This window comes from Pinus tabuliformis, chromosome 2_2 (assembly GCF_031772625.1).
Source record: "Pinus tabuliformis cultivar Carrire ecotype Pingquan chromosome 2_2, CPIR1, whole genome shotgun sequence".
In the NCBI taxonomy this organism is placed as follows: Eukaryota; Viridiplantae; Streptophyta; class Pinopsida; order Pinales; family Pinaceae; genus Pinus; species Pinus tabuliformis.
Genome location: NC_142300.1, coordinates 190,884,966 through 190,909,447, shown reverse-complemented (window position 1 = coordinate 190,909,447; position 24,482 = coordinate 190,884,966). Strand labels below are relative to the sequence as shown.

The 24,482-nt window shown below is 39.5% G+C and overlaps 1 protein-coding gene across 2 annotated transcripts in view; it reads left to right on the top strand.

Annotated features, from left to right (window-relative positions):
• The window catches only part of LOC149192039 (uncharacterized), a 51,987-nt gene that overhangs the window by 7,303 nt on the left and 20,202 nt on the right, over nt 1-24,482 (top strand). Inside the window, exon 3 of one of the 2 annotated variants that reach the window (XM_089404462.1) lies at nt 2,479-2,628. The exons of the other annotated variant lie outside the window; for it this stretch is intronic. Within the exon in view, the coding sequence (XP_089260588.1) occupies nt 2,479-2,503 (25 nt within the window). The 3' untranslated portion in view covers nt 2,504-2,628. Of the gene's footprint in view, nt 1-2,478; nt 2,629-24,482 lie in introns of those variants that run through there. 2 annotated transcript variants of the gene reach the window in all.

Below are 24,482 nucleotides of genomic sequence, written 5' to 3'. Positions count from 1 at the left end.
CCCACAAGGGGAAAACCCAACCAGATTGTTCTTCTATTAGATATCAATTATTCAACAGAGATACAAAGTACAATGAGAGATCAAGAGAATGAGTAAGTTCACCCAAATATGAACAAGCTGAAGCACTGGTAGCAGCAACAGATGCAAACACTGAATCAACCTTCCCTTCAACTGAATCAACATTGAAACACTGAATCAATCTTCCCTTCAACTAAATCAACACTGAAACACTGAATCAACCTTGTTTCACTAAGTCCCGCTCTTACTCTCCAAGTCTCTCTTTCACAATCTTCTTCAAGTCTCTCCAACTCTCTTTATCAAGTTCAAATTATTTTCACAATGCACAAGTAGTAAGGTTAGATGATATGAGACACATATATATAGGAGGTGCAACAAATTCATGCCATAAAGGAGGTATAACTTGCATGCCATGAGGTAGGTGCAATGCATGCCTTTTTGGGAAGAGTAACTTATGCCATTATGGAGAGACAATGCATGCCTTAGAGAAGTGTAACTTATGTCATTAAGGAGTGTCATCATTTTAGGAGAGAAACATATGACCTATATGAGGAGAGAGTAACAACATATGCGTTAATGAGAGTGTAAGATGAATCTTTCATGGCATGCCTTTATTGAGTGTGTAAGAGAGAGTGTAACATAGTGCTATGTGAGTCATCAAGGAGAGAGGTGTAAAGTGATTGAGTGTCATGAAGGAAAGGGAACTTGAATTTCCTTTTGATAATATTATAATAATAATAATTATAATATATTGATCATTAAGTCGAAATTGAACTATTAAGATTGATTAATGATAAGTTAAGTGACTTTCCATCAACAATTCTTGATTACCACTTGATGCTATTGAGAAATCAATGCATGTAGGTATTAGGGTTTGATTCCACCTTCTTGATAATTACTTGTGATTTATGTTGGCTTCTTTTACTTCTTTATTTTGCTGTCTTTCATCAAGCAATTACCAAATGAAATGTATATGAAGATCACAAGATCAAGACAAGATGTAGGCAGTGAGCCAGGGAAAAACCCCTATTTAGGGGAAAACCTAGTCCAACTCTTCCACTAGTATATTTAAATCAAGATGAGACAATCCAAGACCCTTTAGACCTAGACAAAATACCTCCTCCAATCACCAAGTCAACCCGTTTTTTGGGAAATCTTTGGATTGGGGGATTGCAATGTTTCCATTGAATTTTGTCATGTATTAGGGTATGGAACTTGTATTTAATCAAGAGCACCAATCCCTCTATGTACCTTGATGTTAGTGACATTGGTTGTTGAACTCCTCTATCATGACCCTCCTAAAAATGTACGCATCACTCAAACAAAATCTTGACTTGACATGCCATGCTTTTTCTATCTTATGTTAATGCTTAGAGGGCGATTTTAATGACAAAGATCCCTGTACAGATACAGAGGTAATGACAAAGATACCTCTGGATATTAATGCTTAGAGGGTGGTATTAATGACAAAGATCCTAATTTTCCAACAAGACTAAAAAAATAGACATTTCTCGTGGTGGCAAGAGGCCCAAGCATAATCAATAGATAATAGATTTACTTGTCTTTTCTAGTTTCAAGTAGTTTTTATAACTATTGACTCTTTCATATTTATTATGATATTTTTTAAACAATATATGACAATTTAAGTTTGAAGTTGGCAATTATAACTCATTAGTAATGAATTATGAATATGATGCTTCATGAAAGTTGAAAGTTGTTTCATTTCATTTCATTTCATGTTAGATATTATTTGTTGTAATGGTTACACTTAGCTTACAAGTACAACTTTGGTGATCAATGATGATAAATGTTATATATTGAATTTTGAAAGCTTGAAACTTTAAGATTGATGAATCATGAGATTCAATATGTTGTATGTTACTATGTTACTTACTTGTGAACGTGGTTGATGAAGATTATAACTTCTAGATGATTGTTGTTATATGGTTCAATTTTTATTTTTTATTTATGTTTATTTAATTATACTTTCCTTGTTTGTTATATAGCTAATTCATCATTCTACATGTTTTTGTTGACATGTATGTATCAAAATATAAAATATATATATATTATATAAAAACGCTCTGAGATTTGCTCCCAAACCGGGAGCTTCTAAAAATGTCGCTTCCCCACCCGTTTTCGCTCCCGCTTCCAAGTAACACTGATGCTTGCTTCTTTACAATATGCTATAAGTTCTTTTGAAGTGTATTCACCGCCATTTTCGGATCTCAGTGTCTTTATCTTTCTTTCAATATGTTGTATGTTACTATGTTACTAACTTGTGGACGTGGTTGATGAAGATTATAACTTCTAGATGATTGTTGTTATATGGTTCAATCTTGGTTTTTTTTTGTTTTTGTTTTTGTTTTTATTGTTTTGTTTTGTTTTGTTATTTCTAATTCATCATTCTACATGCTTTTGTTGACATATATGTATCAAAATCATTGTTGCACGAAGCAGGGACGAAATGGGGATGAAACGATGACGTTTTTTGGAAGCGGGGACGTGCAAGTGTCATTTTCCAAAAATCTAGGAAGCGAAGCATCTACTATATATATATCTTTTATATTTTTTTGCATTTATATTCAAAACAAACATCCCAAATTCCAAATTAATTGTAGAAGACATGAAAACATGCATATTTTTGCATAAATCAAGATAGATATGGCATCCATGATTCCATTGTAGTTACTAGTATGTAGTATGTACTAGTGTTGATAATATCGGTATCGGGATAATATCGGCGAGGGTCCAGAAAATATCTTATCGGCAATATCGACGAAAATATCGGCAAATATCGGCAAGCATAAAAAATGCATAATATATTCACCTTTTTTTTTGGTTGCAGTTTTTTAAACATATAAAGCAATAACAACATGAAATAAACACATTGGCACATAAATATGAAGAAAACATTGATATATATGATGTCAAATAGAAATGATACATCAAAGGCGATACCAAATCCTACTAATCCCTGATAATTGTCCATTCAAGGACTCAAATGTGGAGAACCAATACAAAATAACATCACATATATAAAAGTATCTCATCATCATGAGTTATATGTAGCATAACAAATAAAACTAGCAGCTATCTATCTGAAATCACTGCCCTCTCCCCCTTTTACAGGAAAACATGATGGGTTGTTTGCCAGGCCTGCCCCTAGTAGTAGAAGGCCCTGACCTTGCCTTTGCACCTAATGTCAATTAATGAGTGCTAGGTATGGGGCTATGCAGATGGTGTTGATGTTGATGCTCCCGCAGTGTCCTCCTCCTCCTCCTGCTATTGCTCCTCCGACTCCGAGTCCTTCTCTTGCTGCCCCTGTTCTAATGGATCATCTGCCACTGACTCTAACCATGAAGGTGACTCCTCCAAGATGGGCTCCTCAGACTCCACCCTCCACGGAGACAATACATCAATATTGTCTAAGGAAATGGCATCTGGATCCATTGGTGATTCTATTTGCCTCATTCGAAGTCGGATGTTGTAATGCACATACACCAAATCATTGAGGCGTGCGAACTCCAACCTATAAGAGTGTCAAAAAAAGTAATGAGTTTTGACTCTTGACACTTGAAGGTCATAAATTAAAAATTAAAAATTACAATAAGTGTAATTGCTCAACTGAAAAGCTCAAAGTTATACCTGTTGCGCTTTTTGGCGTGTATCTTCTCAAATACACTCCAATTGCGCTCACACCCTGAAGAGCTACATGTTTGACTCAAGATTCGTATGGCCAATTTCTGCAAATTTGGTGCCCTTGCACCATATAGCTTCACCACCAAATATCTACAACAAAATAATGAAATAAAAAATTCAAAAACTTAAAACATAATTAAACTTTCAAATAAAAGTTACATAATTGAATTTAAAAAAAAAAGAATTATAAGTAAGGAAATTCTAAATTGAAAATTCTAATTTCTAATGAGTGATGACTTGTCACTTACGTGGCATGAAGAGGGTCCTTTCCCTAATAGCATCATTAAAGCCAAATAGGCCAACACAATCCCGATAAGGCTATATCTCGCGATTGATTTTGCTACGAAGCTCAGGATCAGGTACCATCCTCTGAATACAGGAATGGAGCCCTTCCATCACCTCGCCATCAAAATCAAAGTTGCATTTGTATGAAAATGCGGGGTTGAGGAAGAGTGTTGCTGCATGAATGGGTCGATGAAGCATCCTTGTCCACCGACTATCAATCACATCCCATAACATCATCTGCCTATCAAGGCCAACAGAATCCTTGTCTGCATAATAGGAACGAATGGCCTCCTTGGCCCTATCCATGCCCCCATACAAATAAGCCATTGCAGGCTTCTCCCCATCCACCAATCTAAGAACCTTTACTATAGGTTCACTAACTGCACATGCTTCTTCTACTCCATGCCAGAATGTCTCAGAGCACACCATTTTTGCAATGGCTTTCCCGTCATGTCTCCTGTTGTATCTACAATTACGCGAATCATCAGACACAAACATTTGCTTCAACTCGAACTGACATTGAAGCAAAGATTGAAGAGTAATAAAGTTTGTGGCAAAACATGTGATGGTAGGACGCCGCAACTCCTTGTTTCTAGTGAACCTCCTCATGAGGCTAAGAACAAAAGCATGGTTATAAATAAACTTGGGGATGCTCCTAGCCATATCAACCGCCTCCTTGATGAAGGAGAGTTTCCCCATATCCTCAAGCAACAAATCGAGACAATGTGCTGCACACGGAGTCCAGAACAATGTGGGATGCCTCTCCATAAGCATTTTGCCGGCAGACACATAATTAGCTGCATTGTCTATTATGACTTGCACCACATTCTGCACACCAATCTCCCCATTGAACCCATCTAACAACTCACATATCGTTCTGCACCTTTGATATCTTCTGATGCATCCAATGATTTAATAAACATCGTACCTTTAGGACAATGTACCAAGAAATTTAAAAGGGTCCTACCCTTCCTATCTGTCCAACCATTAGACATCACTGTGCATCCAGTAACTTCCCATGTCTTTTTCAACTCCGCCAATCTAGAGTTGATGTCCTGCTTTTCTGCTTGAAGAATTGGCCCCCACAACTCCTCATATGTGGCACTTTTGTACCCTGGGCCCACAACAACAATAGCATCACACATTGGTTGCCAAAATGGATTGGTTTTGGTGATGCTGAGAGGTAAGTCGTTCCAGAAAATACACCTCCCCATGACTCTATTTGCTTCTTGCTTCTCCTTCTTTTTAACAAGCGATTTTATGCCAGGTTGTGTTGCAGGTCCTGTTCATGGAACAAAAAATGATGACCTCGCAGTCGCACTAGCAGTAGCAGGTAATGGTGTGCCAGCTGTGAAGCCCATCCCACTAGGGCCACTACCCTCAACATCAAAATCAGGAGAAGATATCCCGAAAGATCTACCTGCACGTTCAACTTTGTTTCTTTCTGCCTCTTCCTTCTTTTTGTCCTTTTCATCAATTGCCTCAAGAGCTTTTTGTATAAGCTCCAGACTAGAAACTGTACAAACCCCAACATCATGTCCACTGAGTCTAGCAAGATGGTATTTCAGTCGTGTAACCCCATCTGTCATCCTGGTCTCACACAATTTGCATGTAAGGTATGCACGATTTGTCCCACCATCAGGTTCCCATACTCCCAAAATGGGTCCAAGGCTTTTGGCATATTTTTATTTTGTAGTGGGCTAACTCAAACCTAGGGCACCAAAAAAAATTGGAATTAGTAACTTAATAAGTAATACTAATAACCACATCATTTTACAAAACAGTTTTTTTGCTACATTATTTTCAAATTTGCAATTTTGCAATGTGAATTGAAAATTGAATATTCATAAATTCATTTGAAATTTCATAAATTCATACATAGAATTTACTTTTAGAAATAGGCAAACGGTAAACCTACCTCACTATTCACAACTTCACATTGCACAATAAGAAACTAATTTCTAAGGTGAAGAAATTTTATAGAGATGAACCCCTAATATATAATAAAATTAATAAATAGCCTCTGCAGCTATGAATTCAAAAAAAATGGAGTTTGCTCTCCAAATATGGAGAAAACTTGAAAACTTAAAAACTTAAAACCCTTGCATTTGCTCATGGGCATGAAAATCTTTTCAAATGGAAAAAAAATCAAGTAAAATGATTGTAGGCAAATAGGCAAGCAAGAACAATCCTAAAACTAAAAAATTCATTAAAATAGGGGTTTATTTGAACATACCTGTTAATGGAAGAAATGAAATTGTCTCACTGTTCTTGAAGCTTAGATCAATGAAATCTTCGTTGTTGGTGGTGATAATAGCTATGGAATGCTCAAACCCTCCTTGAAAGCAAGCACATAGCTCTCCCCTTCCTTCTCCAGCAATCAGAAATGAAAATGATTGAAAAAAAACCAAAATCGGACTTTTATAACCCGCGCGGAAATTTTTGACTGTCGTTGGGCGATATTTTGGATCGTCGCGCGATATTTTGCCGAAATGTCGTGATATTTTCGGGAGCCGAAAATATCGTGATATTTTCTCGGTGATATTTCGGCTTGCCGAAAATATCGCGATATTTACGAATATCGTCGATATTATCAACACTATGTACATCAATGATTAATTATTCAAGCATCAACCATCTATATTCTAGCAATTACAAACATACATCAAATTTTTAAGCATATTATAAAACATAAAACATTTAAGCATATTATAAAACATAAAACATAGAGCATATTATGATTTATCTAGTAAGTGAGCAACTGTCAACATTTGTCATGCCCAAAATTCAAATAATAATGTTTACAAAATAGGTCACTTGGTCACCGCCAAGCCAAAAAGGTTCAAATTCACAAGCCTAGAAGTCTAATGATTAATCTATGACAAAAGTAGTAAATTGTGAATATATCTACTAATCTCTCCTCCTTCCACCACGAAGAGAACGTGGCGGCGGGCCTCCACGTGGTGGCAATGAAGAAGATGGTGCCTGTGGAAGTTGTGGCATTGAAACTGATGAAGACGAACCCCCTGTTGTTGGTGTTGAACCATGGAACCTAGGAACCAAGGGACCAGATGGGGGTGGCATCAAAACATGATCATCATCATCCTGGAATCGCTCAAAAAATTCATACAAAAAAAACATGGAGGAAGCTCGCAATCCGTACGCTTCGTACGACCAAAGCGCCGCTTCCTGAAATTTCTAGTAAGCGTGTTTATCAGCCCGAAACGCGTTTCGGACTATGCTTCCCCCATGCATCCGTATGGATTGTGGATCGGGGTTTTGAATGTTTCCTGCAACACTGATCAAAATATATAAAATATATATATTATATAAAAAACGCTCTGGGATTCGCTCCCAAACCGGGAGCTTCTAAAAATGTCGCTCCCGCACTCGTTTTCGCTCTCGCTCCCAAGTAACACTGATGCTTGCTTCTTTACAATATGCTATAAGTTCTTTTGAAGTGTATTCACCTCCATTGTCGGATCTTAGAGTCTTTATCTTTCTTTCGGTTAGGGTCTCAACTTTGGATCTAAACTCCTTGAACTTCTCAAATACTTCATCTTTTGTCTTGAGAAGATAGAGCCATGTCTTTCTAGAGTGATCATCAATGAAGGTCACATAATATTGGTGGCCTCCAAGAGATTTATTAGACATGGGCCCACATACATCAAAATGAATGAGATCTAGTATCTCCTTAGATCTTGTATCACTGCTTGTAAAGGGTTTCTTAGTATTTTTTCCCAAGGCACATCCTTTGCATACTCCTTCGTGATCCTCCTTGATGTTAGAGATGCCCTTCATCATTTGACTTTGAGAGGGTATTATCCTATAGTGAATATGTCCATATCTTCTATGCCAAAGTTCGTTGAGACTAATTTCCATATGAACAAGGGCTTGAGGAGATGAAGTTGTAACTCTATATAATCTTCCTTCACGAATCCCAATAACCCTTGCCTTTTCAAAATTAGAATCTTTTCCCCTAACCAAAAATTTACCATCTAGAAAAGCAACTCTATCTCCTTTATCTTCTAAACAAGAAATAAAAAGTAAATTATTTTTCAAACCTGGGACATAGAGGATGTTGTTGAGGTGTAGCTTTGCTCCACTTTCTAGCTTCAATGATAGAGATCCAAGGTCCTTGACTGTATAGCTGTTGTTGTCTCCAAGCTCCACTACATGTGATGATGATCCTTGATAGAATTTGAAGTTGTCCACTTTTTCCTGTCACGTGTCTTGAGGCTCTACTATCAATAATCAATGCATTGTCACCATCAAGTGTAATTTTAAGTGCAGCCAAGAGTCCTTCACTCCTGACTCTTCTAGATAGATTGTAGATGATCCTTCCAACCAAGCTTCTTGTAATTTTCTTGAGATTGAATCCCATCTTCAAATAAATTTCCATTGAGAGAGTGATCTTTTCTTCCAAGATTGCTTTTTCTTCCTTCAATTGATAGCCAACAAAGTGATCTTCAACTAGTCCTTCTTCCACCTTAGCTTTGAATCCACATTGAGAAATTAATGCATGTAGGTATTAGGGTTTGATTCCTCCTTGATAATTACTTGTGATTTATGTTGACTTCTTTTACTTCTTTATTATGTTGTCTTTCATCAAGCAATTACCAAATAAAATGTATATGAAGATCACAAGAACAAGTGACATGAGATGTAGGCACTCAGCCAGGGAAAAACCCTTATCTAGGGGAAAACCCAGTGCAACTCTTCCACTAGTATATTCAAATCAAGATGAGACAATCCAAGACCCTTTAGACATAGACAAAGACCTCCTCTAATCACCAAGTCAACCCTTCCTTTAAGTAGATGATCTTTGCCAAAGTTTCCAAGTGTCAACTCTTCAAATGTAGCTTCAATCCATAATTTCGGACCTGCAACTAATTCAGAAATTTTGACCCCCAGCTTCAGTCCAGAAACCCTAGCAGACTTCACACATGTGAGAGAGATGCCCAAAAACTTCGATTTTCTTCTTTCTTGGATTAGGTCTTCTTTCTCTTGCACTTCGCTCTCCTTTTTCGTCCTCTTTCTCTATGAAGATCGAACTTGTGTGAGTGTGCTTCCAAATGAATCAAGCTCCCTCTATTTATACTGCTTCCATGAGGTCGAATTGCCTCCAATAGGGCTGACTTCTCTAGGACAGGGCCGACTTGGTGAGGAGGGACAAAATGACTACTTTGACTCAAAAATAAATTTCTTTACATGATACAAAAGCCCAAGAAGGGTCTAATAAATGTGACAATGACTCTTTTAACTCTTGACAAAACCTAGAAGCCTTCAATGGAGGCTATGACCTAGAAAACAATTGAAAGAGCATGAAACCCATGCTTCAATAATATTTTTCCTTTACAATAAATTTTCTTTTGACAAATACAATTATGAAGACCGACACTAGTTACATTCTTCAATAGATGCAAGGTGATTTACTATTTTTGGAAAGTCATACTTGAGATGCTAGACATGACTTTCTAATTTTCAGAAAGTCACTCTAGAATTGTCAGAAATGAGTTTTTATTTAAGGAAATTCATCCATGAGTTGCCAATTTTCAACACTCCCTTTCAGCGAGGGAGGAATTTCTTTCTACAACAAATATCTTTGCTCATCTTTGCTCTGGAACAATGATGTTTCAATTTAATGAAGAAGAATCATCATAGGGGAGATTTATCTATCATCTTATATCCACTGATCTTCCCACCTTGACACAAACCTGGGGGGATTACCACTTGTCAACACGTGACAAGGATCGCGCACAACCAAGTCTCACCTCAAGAGTCAAGTGGTAGAACACTTGCATCCACAGATTTTGTCAACACACGATAATAACCAAGTCTCATCTCTACTTGGGGGGGTTACCACTTGTCAACACATGATAAGGATTGCGCACAACCATGCTTCACCATACCCATTGGCCGGGTGGGTGGCAATCCCAACAAGCCCAACTTGTGGGTAGAATGTATACTTTGGTATACTCTTGGCAAGTCCCAGATTTGATGGTAGAGGGGATTTGTCAACACATGACAAAGATTGCACACAACCTACATTCAAAAGTTCCCTCAACCCCAGGAGCTCTCCTGGCTCCATTCCCAACTTGTGAGCTCAGACACTAGGGAAGAGCATAGCTCAGTGTTCCTGATCATCCATGACCATCCCCTCCAGGGAGGGTCACATCCATTAGTCCAAGCTGTTCTCTGAATACCAAGAACTTCCCTTTTGACAAAGGTTGTTGAGAAATCAATGCTTATAGGAATTAGGGTTTGATTCCTCTTTCTTGATAATTACTTGTGAATTATGTTGGCTTCTTTTACTTATTAATTAGTGTCTCTTTCATCAAGCAGTTACCAAATTATCTATATATGAAGACCACAAGAACAAGAGACATAAAATGTAGGCGCTTAGCTAGGGCAAAACCCCTACAAGGGGAAAACCCAGTCAAAAACTCTTCCTTCAGTAGATTCAAATCAAGATGAGAAAGACCTCCTCCAACCATCAAGTCAATCCTTCCCTTCAATAGATGATCCCTGACAAAATCTATAATTGACAGCGCCCCAACAACAACTTTAGTCCAGAATTTCAAGCCCCCAACAATAGAACTTCGATCCCCAACAACAGAATTTTAGACCTGCAGTAGACACAAAATTTCGACCCTAACAATTGTCCAAAAACTTCGCATGTGTGAGAGATAGGTAGCTTAGAAACTTGAATTAGGTCTTCCCAACAAATTTCGTCCTTCTCCAGGTACTTCGCTCTCTTTTCTGCCTCTCTTCCTTGAAGATCGAACTTGTTGAGTGGATGCTCCAAATAGGTCGAATTGCCTTTCTTTATATAGCCTTTCTGCTGGGTCGAATTGCCATAATGTATGCTGAATTCATGGGGAGAGGGCCGACTTGGTGTGGAGATGACAAATAACCTTTTTGACTCAAAAGTAATTCTTTTTACATGATGCAAAAGCCCAAGAAGGGTCTAATAAAAATGACAATGAATCTAATGACTCAAGACAAAACCTAGAAGTCTTCAATGGAGACTTTGACCTAGAAAACATTGAACCAAGCATGAAACCCATGCTTTAATAAGTCATTTTCTTTTGACAAGTACAATTATGAAGACAAACAATAGTTACATTCTTCAACACTCCCTCTTAACTAGGGAGGTATTTATGAATCATATTTACATACATATAAGAATACATTGAAGATCTCAAAATGAAATGGACTAAGAAGAGTTCTAGCACACTCAGTGCTGTTAGAAAATCAGAAAGGCAGAAAGATTTTCTTATATAAATAATTACTTGTGATTCTTCCATCTTTTAGTTCATCAAGCAATTACCAAAACAATGACACAAGGACAACAGATGTAGGTGGACAGCCAGGGAAAAACCCCTTATCTAGGGGAAAACCCAGTCAACAATTTTCCCTTCAATAGTTTCTCGAGATAATCGAAGACTCTAGACCCAGAGAGATACTTCCTCCACACCAAGTCAACCCCCAATCCTTCTTGTAGATGACAACCCTTCAAAAGCAACTTTGACCTAGCAACATCGGCAATAGCTTCGACTCAGTAGCAGCTTCGACCCAGTAGCAACTTCGACTTAGTAGTAGTAGCAGTAGCAGCTTCGACCAAACTAGAAAAAATTCAATCTCCCTTGATACACCTCAAAAGTGAGTGAGAGTTGTCCCAAAATTTCGATCTTGAGGTCTTTTATCTTCCTCCAGAAACTCGCACTCCTTTCGAGCTCTTCTTCTAGCCCTTTCTCAATGTCGCACTTCCCAACTTCCAGCTTCAGATATTGAACTGTGAGTGAGTGAGATGCTCCAAATGAATTCGAATTGCCTTGCATATATAGCCTTCTAGGGAAGTCGAATTACTCTTCTTGAGGCCGACTTGGTGTGGAGGAGATTAAATTCATTTTTTGACTCAAAAATAATTCTTTTTACATGATTCGAAAGCCCAAGAAGGGTCTCTCTTTAATGTACAATGATTCCAATGACTCAAAATAAATCCTAGAAGTCCTCAATGGTGACTTTGGCCTAAAACATGACGACCCATGCATGAAACCCATGCTTTAATAAGTCATAGAAATAATAATAAAAATATTTTCTTTGTTCTTTTGATATGTACATCTCAAATACATTTATGAAGACCAAACCTAGTTACATTTTTCAACACTCCCTCTTAACCAATGTTTTAAAACTCCGACTTCGGTTCGGAAATGGCCGAGGGTCGGCTTTGACTCCGACTCCTCGGAATCGACTCGGCCAGTTTGATTTCAATGACTCGGTCGTTGTAAAAAATACATTAAATATTCATTTTTTTATAAAAAACATAATTTTAAAGATTTTCATTCATGTTTCCAAACACAAAGCTTTAGAATATAGAGAGAAGACAACATATGATCAAAGTAGGCTCATGAATATATCCATTATATCAAAATGGCACCCAGTGCACTGTCCAATACAAAGTTCATACGTAGCCACCAATGCCAAGATTCTTTACTGCCTTAGCCTAAGGACAATCACTAGACTACAACAACAATAATATCAATTCTCTGCCCCTAATGAAGTCTCAAAACCCTTGATTTAATTATGGTCAAGCTCCAGAACAATCAGAGGTAAATATGTATTTATTAGTCCATTGCCAGAACGTTTGCCTTTTTAAAAACATTGTATGGCTCAATGCATTGTTTCAGTTTTCTTATTCATGCCACTAGGATAACCATACTTCAGCCTCGTAATTTCCAAAACTTTCTCACAGTGATAGATTACTTTAGGGCTATAAATATGCAATAAAGAACAACCCAACCATTGATATGTAGGAGACGGAACAACTTTTGACAAATGTGCTTCAGGGTTTTTGTCAAAGAGTCGAGCCGGCCGAGTTGTTACCAAGCCGGCCGAGCCATTACCGAGTCTGTCGAGTTGTTGCCGAGCTGGCTGAGTCATTACCGAGTCTGCCGAGTTGTTATCAAGTCGATTGAGTCAATGTCTGGCTCGTTAACATCTCGGCCAACCGTTCTGTTTCGGCCACCGAGCCGACCCAGCCAGGTATTGGCTCAGCCTGACTCGACGACCGTTTTTTAAAACAATGCTCTTATCTAGGGAGGTATTCATCAGTGCAAGTACAAGGAAGATCTCAGAACACATGAACCATGAAGAATTTTAGGCACGACAATGCCATGGACTAGATTCCTGACTAGGGCAATCTATCCAAGGTCCTCCAATAGTTTAGGCATCACAATGCCATGGACTAGATTCCTGACCAGGGAAATCTATCCAGGTGAGACTAAGATGGACTAAAGCTTTCAGCCTCTCTAGGTACCATCAGGCTTACTTACTAACCATCAACCCAGGGATCTAGGTGCGTATTCGAGGTCAGAGCTCTACGACCAACGCCACCCTCCCTACTTTGGGAACTAGACATCAACACATAGTGTTGGCCAGATGTCCTCCCAGGCAATGTCTCACACACAAAGCCTCAACTTCCTGATTATTCCAATTGGTAACAAGTCCTCCCCGATCAAATAGATTGGCAACAAATCTCTCCCGATCAAACTGATTGACAACCCTAAGCATGTAAAACATGCTATCAAACCTTCGAGAGATTTACCTGTACAAACACAACCCTAATCAGTAACAAACTTTCAAATGTACATAAATAGATACAAACCTCCAGGGTGTTCCAGACAACTTGATGTTGCTTCTCAACTTTTCACAGTAGGACTTAGAGCTTTCCAAATGAATCTTGATAGAGGATTCCTTAACCATACAACTTCCTTTCCTACTTTTCATGCAACAACATATACTATAAATATATTCGGCTCTTCTTATCTCAACAACCCCTCAAAGTACAATCTCCAATTTCTTCTTTCAAGGTGTCCATCATGACTATGATATGACCTCCCTCTCAACTAGGGCGATTGGTTTTATCCATGCTCCCTCTTAAGCTAGAGAGATTTCTTTTCATCCAGGCTCCCTCTCAACTAGGGAGATTCGTTTTATCCATTCTCCCTCTTAAGATAGAGAGATTTCTTTTCATCAGAGTTATCATGATCATCATCAGTCACATCATGCTTATCACATCAACTAAACATCTTCGTCATCTTTGAAGATTATGTACCTGCACAACTTAGATAACAAGTACAACATGATCATCATCATTCACATCATGCTTATCACATCAATTGAACATCTTCACCATCTTTGAAGATTATGTACCTGCACAACTTAGATAACAAGTACAACCAAATCCATAGAAGCATGAATTTAACCATATCAAAATCACGGAAGCATTCAACTTTAGACATAGAAATACTCAAACTTAGTTACACAAGAGACACTTAGACAAAAATACTCAAACTTAGTTACACAAGGGACACATACAGTTCGACTTCTTGCTAGGATTTTTGTCATAAACCCTAGACTACTTCATCAAGAATTTGAGCAATTCGTAACAACTATCTAGGGTTTCAGTGTTTTTCTAGAGGTATGACATACCCTACTACATCATATTGCAAACCCTAGAAACAATTTAGATAAATATAGATCTACAAAGTACAACTTTCAGAATTCATATGTTAAACTTCCTACTAGGATTTCATACAAACCCTAGATTTCATATATGAGATTCAACAATCAAAACCAATCACAGCTAAATCAACAACATGACTAGCTTCCACTAGGGTTTGTTGTAAACCATAGATTTTACTAATTCTCAACAAACATCAATCATAACTAGAATTTAGATTTCAACAATCTTACACAAATCTCAAATTATCACATTGTCATCATATATTAGAGATTTGGACTTCTACCAAGGTTTAGTTACAAAACCCTAGAATATTATCATCCTACAGAATCAAACTTCAACTAGGGCTTAGTTCCAAACCCTAGGACTCATGACCATCAACAATTAGGTCAACTCATACATCTAGGATTCCATCATCATGCACAAGCATATCATAACATGTGTTAGTCAAACCCAACTACACAAATATCAATAAGAGTTAGACATATACAAACTTGATTAGAATAGGGTTTGATCGGATAAACATACACATGCCAAGGATTTCATTTCTAAGGCATTATAAGGGTCTTTCTTATACATCCTACCAAACCCTAATGATCTAGGGTTTCAATACAAAACATAGAAAACCCTAAATTATCAATACTTCAAAGGTTCAGGATTTCAGACATTACCATTCAACCCTAACAAGTTAGGGTTTTCATACCCACACCAAAACCCCAAACATGACATCATCAAAGCATCAAACATTTTCTTTAGACTTCATCAATAACCCTAAGTAGGCTAGGGTTCCACACCTAATCATCAACATACCTTGAAGTTAGGGTTTTCACAATGAACCTTTCTAGGGTTACACAAGAATAATGAAAGATATGAGGAGGGTAGATTTATCTAATGATGAATCACCCAATCAAGAATCTTTAAGATTTAAGAAGCTAAACACAATGATGTTAGTAATAGTTTATCGAGAATGAATATGGAGATAACAAAAACTTGTAATTCAAAACATACCTCTTGTTTCTTAACAAACTTTGTAATTCCAATGCTTTGTCTTGTGAGGCCTTCTTTCTTGAGCCTTCAACGAGTTTTTCCTAAATAAGAGTAGAAATGTGATTAGTACTTAATGCAAACAAAACTAGATAAGTAAGGAAAACTAAAAAAGAAAATGGTAATAGGATACTTATCTTTGGAGGTTGACGAGGGCTCCCTCCAAGCTTGAAGGATACCTATAACCTTAAGAACAAATAATTTTTTTTTTTCCAAAATGTGTTAAACCTACAAATACTAAAAATAAAAAATAACTAAAGCTTATATTAAAGGACTTTAGTAGTGTAAGTCCCTTATATCCAGTTCTTTGGGCTTCGTCTTCTTTGGAGATCCTTCTTTAGCAACATTGGCTTGATCTCTGCTTCTCTTCTTGTTCTTCGGATTGTGAGGACAATCACTTCTATAGTGAGCCATTTTGTGGCTTTGGTAGCATTCTATCTTGGACATATCAACCTTCCTTCTTGGCCCTCTTGATTTCTTGGAGTGTCCTTTCTTGTGAGAAGCAAAGTATGCATTTGACACATTTTCTTCATCGTTGTTGGATACTAATGAAATTCTCATTTCTTCTTGGGTGCAAGCATTCCACAATTGTTCAAAGGTAGCAGCTTCTTTCCAGCTATTGAGACCTAAAGCAAAAGAACTCCAAGTAGGTGGTAATCCCAATAGTGCTATGATTGCTAACTCCTTTTTTGGTACAATTTCATCTATGGCTTGAAGTTCATCTCTAACTTTAGATATCCTCACAAAGAAGGAAGCCACAATATCATTCTTTGTCATCTTAGTAGTCCTTAACTCATTATTCAAACTTGCTACTTGACCAATATTTTTGATAGTGAATAATTTTGACAATGCTTCATACATTTCTTGAGCATGGTCTATATTGGAAATGTATGGGACAAGATTGTCCTTTATGCTTTCTACCATCAGTGTCATAGCCAATATCTCCAATTCTCTATACTTCACCTTGTCTGCATCATTGGATTCTTCGGTAGGTTTCTTCACCTTTCCTTTGACCAAATCTAAGACCTTGTTCTTTTCAAGAATGAGGTCAATTCTCTTCTTTCGAGATCTGTAGTTTGATGCTCCTTCCAATTTGTTGTCACTCTTTATTGTGTTAGACATTGTCCTTGAAGATAGTGAGCTTCTTCTCTTATTAGAACTCCTTATATGATCCCTAGATCAATCCTTTAGATTCCCTCTAGTAGATACTCAAGATTGCCTTTTTCCTCCACCTTAGCTCTGATACCATGTTAGAAAATCAGAAAGTCAGAAAGATTTTCTTATATATATAATTACTTGTGATTCTTTTATCTTTTGGTTCATTAAGAAATTATCAAAACAATGACACAAGGACAACAGGTGTAGGCGGACATCCAGGGCAAAACCCCTATCTAGGGGAAAACCCAGTCAACAATTCTTCCTTCAATAGTTTCTCGAGATAATCCAAGACTCTAGACCCAAACAAATACTTCCTCCACACCAAGTCAACCCTCAATCCTTCTTGTAGATGACAACCCTTCAAAAGCAACTTTGACCTAGCAGCATCAACAACAACTTCGACCCAGTAGCAACTTCGACCTAGTAGCAGTAGCAGCAACAACTTCGACCAAACTAGAAAAACTTCGATCTCCCTTGATACACCTCAGAAGTGAGTGAGAGTTGTCCCAAAATTTCGATCTTGAGGTCTTCTATCTTCCTCCAAAAACTCGCACTTCTTTCCAGCTCTTCTTCTAGCCCTTTCTCAATTTCACACTTCCAGCTTCCAACTTCAGATATCGAACTATGTGTGAGAGAGTGAGATGCTCCAAATGAATTCGAATTGCCTTGTATATATAGCCTTCCAAGGAGGTCAAATTACTCTTCTTGAGGCCGACTTGGTGTGGAGGAGACTAAATTCATTTTTTGACTCAAAAATAATTCTTTTTACATGATTCGAAAGCCCAAGAAGGGTCTCTTTTAATGTACAATGACTCTAATGACTTAGAATAAATCCTAGAAGTCCTAAATGGGGACTTTTCCCTAAAACATGATGACCCAAGCATGAAACCCAAGCTTTAATAAGTCATAGAAATAATAATAAAAATATTTTCTTCATTATTTTGATAAGTACATCTCAAATACATTTATGAAGAACAAACCTGGTTACATTTTTCAATAAGTGCTACAGATTAGATACCTGACCAAGGTACTCTAAACAGGTGGGACTAAGATGGACTCAAGCTTTAGCCACTCTAGGTACCATCAGGCTTATAAGCTCTACCATCAACCCAGGGATCTATGTGCGTATCCAAGGTTGGAGCTCCATGACCAACGCCACCCTCCCTACTTCGGGGTTTAGACATCAACACATGGGTCAACCAGATGTCCTCCCAAGCATCTTGGCATAAGATGCTTCATCTCCCCCTATCAACTAAATCTGTAACATCAACCAACCCAAGCATGCTTCTAAAATATTCAAACTTCTTATTAGGAAGAGATTTCGTTAGCACATCAACTACTTGTTCATCTATTAGAATATATTGCAGCTTCACGACCCCATCTTTTACCAAAATCTTAATGTAGTGTTACTTGTTGTTGATATGCTTCGTCCTTGCATGGAATACATGGTCTTCAGACATCTTGATGTTGCTTTGGTTATCACAATTTATCACTGTAGGATCCTGAGGCTTTCCAAACAAATCTGACAAGAGTTTTCTTAACCAAATAACTTCCTTTCCTACTTCGCATGCAGAACAACATATTGTTAATTTTAGGTATGTTCTATGCTTAGAGCAATTTATTTCAATTTTCATAGTTAGTTCAATATCTTTTCCAGATTAGCAATCACATCAGCATTAAAGTAAATTGTAGATAGAACATAAACATAGATCGCAGAAGACAAGCCAAGACAAGAGGACACAAGATGTGGCGCTAGCCAGGAACAAACCCCAATGTGGGGAAACCCTTGATCAATTCTTCTTATATGTTCTTCAATAATTCAACAGAGAGAGAGAGAGAGATAGTACATATACAATAGAGGTCAACATTTTGACTTATCTAAATAAGAGCATAGATCATCTCTAAGAAGATGATACATGAGGTAGCTGAACTCAGTGGAAGACATGCTGCTTCAACTGATTCTCCAAGGTGACTCCATCGCCTTGTTGCACCTCACTGTGCTGCACCATGCTGCTCCCATCATCACTATGCTGCATCTCATCGTGCTTCACCAATCATGACTGTACCATGTACTTGTTGCACCAAGTATCATTGCTGTCCCAAGTACTATTGCTGCACCTTGCTGCACTATGTACTTGTTGTCCCGTTTGCTTGCTGTACTAAGCACCATTGCCCTAGTTGTCCCATTTGGCATGCTGTACTAAGCACCATTGCCTAGCTGTCCCATTTGGCATGCTGTACCTTGCTGCTGTCCTAATGAGTTTGCAGCACCATGCTTTTGCTACTGTCCCATTGTAGCCTTCGCTGCCATGTCATAGCTGCTTTCCCAATTGTGCCTTTGCTGTCATGTCATAGCTGCTGTCCTATTGTGCCTTTGCTTCCATGTCATAGCTGCTGTCCCAATTGTGCCTTTGCTGTCATGTCATAGCTGCTGTCCTATTGTGCCTTCGCTGCCATGTCATAGCTGTTGTCCTCTTTGTTGCCATGTCACCATACAAATGCTATTGTTTGTCACTTTATTACAGCTGTAATTCCTGGGACTGGTTAGGGCACACAACAGCCCCTAACCGTCCTCAAATCCTGGCCCAGAATTGCCCTTATGAACTGCAGCCTATGCTAGTAAGGCTTCTCTCCATCTGTGCTGCTGTTCTGGGCACTGTACAACCCTAAACACTTCCATGCTATTCTTGTTTTGAAGTGGTTAGGCCTGTGGCCTACCACAGTCCTTGCTGTCACCTACAACCTTCTTCAAAACAGAGTTCCTTACCTTGTTCGCTGCCCAGCAGACCTGCGTTTAGCCTTAAACACATTCAGCCTTCTTGCTGTAGCAACCAGCCCCCAAAACTGATCCTGGAAGGCTCCACACTGCCTTCTTTTCCGAGATTTCCTCGCTGGAATGCTGCCTTAGCTGCGGCCTAGCAAGGTACCTTTACTCGGCCTGTTACAAGAGAACAGACCTCAAAACATCTATGGCTTGGCCTCCTTAATCTCCTTTATATTGGGCTGTCCCAGAATCTCCTTTAGGACAACACTTAGGCCTCTCCTCCATCACTGCGTTAGGAGTTAGGGCATCACTTCTAGGTCATGCGTAGATTATTTAGGACTGCGGCTAGGTCATGCATAGATCATGCTAGGGCTCTTTCCCTACTGCGTCTAGGACTTCTAGAGACCAGGGCAGCGAGTAGCCCTCCTTCTTGACTGCGTCGAGGGCTCATGCTAGGGCTCCTTACCTTCTGTGTTTAGGGCTTCCTCTCTTAGATTCCTCTTCCACTAAAACCCAGAACAAGTGGAAAGAAGCCAAGAGTGAAGTGTGTGTAGAAATGACTATCAAGTCACCTCTTCTTATACTAAAACGTTGAGCACATGTGGGTGTTATTTGGTTGCTGGCCGACCTTGACGAATTGTCCCATAGCACAAATAAATTCATATCTCCATGAATACTTATCGGAATCGAATGATCTTTAGATCAATCCTACACCTCTCGATGAGAGGAATTCAAGAAAAATATCAGCTGCCATAAATAAGATGACCCGCATGGAGTTTGGCCCTAGTTGCCAATTTTAACACTCCCTCTCAACTAGGGAGAACTCCATCTGCTAGACTGTACTATCTATTCCAACAGTGCCCTACACTGCTCGGCTTTGCTCTGCTGAACCATGAAGAAGAAAAATTGATCGAGAATGTCTCATACCATTCTCTAATGACCCGAAGTCAATTCCATATGAAGAGAGTGTGTCATACCACTCTTACTGATCCCAGATCAGTTCCAAGAGAGTGAGTCATATCACTCTTACTGACCCGAAGTTAGTTTCATTGATCCCAGATCAATATCAAAAGAGAGTGTCTCAAACCACTCATATTGATCCCAGATCAATGGAGGTCATCCTAGCATAGGGATTTCGGTAGATACAACGATGCGTCCATCGATAGTACTACTATGGTCCCTAACCCCATTTCCTTGCTCATTGGCCAGATGAGAGGTACTTCCCATGATTCCCAAACTGCATGGGTAGGATGCCTCGACAGGAGAACTATTCATTCTGTCCATAAGTCGCCATGGGGTATCATTGGGGAACGCTGAGCCATTCACCGTGTACACAACGCACCATTAGGGGAGGGTGAGTCGCCCTATGGTCGCTTGTTGCTCCAATAAGTACCCCAATCCCCCATGGAGATCCCAGAGCTCAATGCATGCATCATGTAGGACCCTCATAAGAGGGTCTCTCAACGATTCCAAGTCATTCGGGAAAGTCACAAATTTGACCTTACCCCGGGGCTTCGACAGAATGTCTGCGACCTGTACATCAATCTCAATGCAATGGAGCCTCCTCGCTCATCGACGTACCATATCCCAGATAAGGTAGTATATGATGTCTATATGCTAGAGCAATCATAGAATACGGGATTCCTCAACAATCGAATCCCCCCCGGTATCCATCATGTGCATAAACAACTCACTGAAGAGCTTTTGCAACCAGGGAGCTTCACACGAGATCATACTCGTAGCTATGTATTCGGTCTCAGCGGTGCTTCTGCTTCCTGCTCATCTAGGATATAGAAGCAAAACCGAAAGAGAACCAACACTCAGAAGTTCTCTTGTGATCCTCCACACTGCCTGCCCAGTCAGCATTCGAATAATCATGCAGCTTCACATTTCTTGCAATGTATCTCAATCCATGAGAGATTGTGCCCCGAAGATATCTCAGAAGATTCTTGGCACCAATCTAGTGAGGCTCAACCAAGTATGAGCCCAACATGCTAATTGCAAAACATATATCCGGACGGAAGTTCACCAAGAACATCAATGCGAATGAGTTTATGAAACTCAGAGGCATTTCCCAAATATGGTCCGGCATCACTACCACATAGCTTCTGAAAGTTAAGCTCCATCGAGGTAGTCACGGGCTTGCAGTTCACCATTCCAAATCCGGAATCCAACTCCCTCTTACTTCTGCAAATGAGAGGGTCTGCGCCTGTAAGAAAGAGGTTGTCCTCAGAAGATGCTGGTATGAGAGGTCTATCATCCACAACCTTCAAGAAATGGTTTGGATCGGCTTCACTCCTAGTGAATCTCAGCTTCATCAGACAGCGGTCAATCCTTTCATATTACGCCTAGGGTGTTTCTCTTCAAGCCATAGCGGGCTTTCTTCCGCCTGCACACATGAGATTCCCGATCATGAATCTCAAACCCCTTGGGTTGTTCCAAACCTGTGGACCTGCTACATGAGGGGAATGGTCTCGTTATAAGTTTCCTTTGGTACATCTCAGACATGTACCTTCATGCTCTTTTTGAATTCACGCATCCCTGTCACCATTTGAATCACATTGGGTAGGGTCCCATAATAAGTAGACCTCCGGTGCTATAGATGAGATGTGACAACTGACATGGTCCCCAATGGACTTCCTGCAACTTGATACAACCCTGAACTCAAAAGCATCTTTGAAAATTCCATTTTCAAATATGTACCTTTCCATCGATGAATGCCACCCTGAAACTTTTGACTTCCATTGCCGAAATGGACACCAGGTTCTTCTTGCGATCAGGTACATAAAAGAGATTCTTGTAAATGAATCGAGTTACCCTCATTCAATTGAGGGGTGACATTCCCTACACCCTTTCCGGGATAGGTGGCATCAACTCCAACTATAATCCCACGATTGTTTCCATCTCTACCAAATTAGAGAGAGCACCCTTCTATCCAATGAAGTGCCTTGAAGCACTACAATCAATAAGCCAGACTCCTAAAGAGTCTGAAGGAGAGGGCCAATACAAGATAACGCTTCTTTATCTTATCAGAAACAACATTTAATTCTTCATACCTGGGGTTCCTTGCTTTCTTTGAAGAGTTGGTCGTTTCCTTGATGACCTGCATTACTTGTCATTCCTCCGATCATTGAAGATGTCCCTGGAATGATTGTTATCATCATCAAGTGATGTGTCCCTACCATTCGGATACTTCTTCGCATAATGGCCGAACTTATTATAAACAAGGCATCTGCCTTTCCTTCCACCGTTAGGTTTGGACTTCCCATTGAAGTGATCTTTAGGTAGAAGCTTCCACTGCGCCATTCTGATAATATTCTCTGCTTCGACTTCACCATTGGTGAATTTGAAGAGGGATGAGGAATCCATTGAGCCTTTTGTCCTTTCCCAACTGTCTTTGGTGATTGCTCTTTCACTTTTGCTTGGGCTTTGTCTTCACCTCACCTTTGATACCATGTTAATTTTAGGTATGTTCTATGCTTAGAGCAATTTATTTCAATTTTCACAATTAGTTCAATATCTTTTCCAGATTAGCAATCACATCAGCATTAAAGTAAATTGCAAATAGAACATAAACATAGATCGCAGAAGACAAGCCAAGACAAGAGGACACAAGATGTGGCGCTAGCTAGGGACAAACCCCAATGTGGGGAACCCTTGATCAATTCTTCTTATATGTTCTTCAATAGTTCAGCAGAGAGAGAGAGAGAGATAGTACATATACAATAAAGATCAACATTTTGACTTATCTAAATAAGAGCATAGATCATCTCTAAGAAGATGATACATGAGGTAGCTGAACTCAGTTGAAGACATGCTGCTTCAACTGATTCTCCAGGGTGTCTCTATCGCCTTGCTGCACCTATCATTGTGCTGCTCCTCATCATCATGCTGCACCATGCTGCTCCCATCATCACTATGCTGCATCTCATCATGCTTCACCAATCATCTCTGTACCATGTACTTGCTGCACTAAGTATCGTTGCTGTCCCAAGTACTATTGCTGCACCTTGCTGCGCTTTGTACTTGTTGTCCCGTTTGCTTGCTGTACTAAGCACCATTGCCTAGCTGCCCCATTTGGCATGCTGTACCTTGCTGTTGTCCTAATGAGTTTGCAGCACCATGCTTTTGCTGCTGTCCCATTGTAGCCTTTGCTGCCATGTCATAGCTGCTGTCCCAATTGTGCCTTTGCTGCCATGTCATCACTGTTGTCCTATTCTTTGCTGCCATGTCATCGCTGTTGTCCTATTGTGCCTTTGCTGCCATGTCATAGCTGTTGTCCTCTTTGCTGCCATGTCACCATACAAACGCTGTTGTTTGTCACTTTATTACAGCTGTAATTTCTGGGACTGGTTAGGGCACACAACAGTCCCTAACCGTCCTCAAATCTTGGCCCAGAATTGCCCTTATGAACTGCGGCCTATGCTAGTAAGGCTTCTCTCCATTCGTGCTGCTGTTCTGGGCACTGTACAGCCCCAAACACTTCCATGCTGTCCCTGTTTTGAAGTGGTTAGGCCTGCGGCCTACCACAGTCCTTGCTGTCACCTACAACCCTCTTCAAAACAGAGTTCCTTACCTTGTTTGCTGCCCAACAGACCTGCGTTTAGCCTTAAACACATTCAACCTTCTTGCTGTAGCAACCAACCCTCAAAACTGATCCTAGAAGGCTCCACACTGCCTTCTTTTCCTCGCTGGAATGCTGCCTTAGCTGCGGCCTAGCAAGGTCCCTTTACTCGGCCTGTTACAAGAGAACAGACCTCAAAACATCCACGGCTTGGCCTCCTTAATCTCCTCTATATCACGCTGTCCCAGAATCTCCTTTAGGACAACACTTAGGCCTCTCCTCCATCACTGCGTTAGGAGTTAGGGCATCACTTCTAGGTCATGCATAGATTATCTAGGACTGTGGCTAGGTCATGCGTAGATCATGCTAGGGCTCCTTCCCTACTGCGTCTAGGACTTCTAGAGACCAGGGCAGCGAGT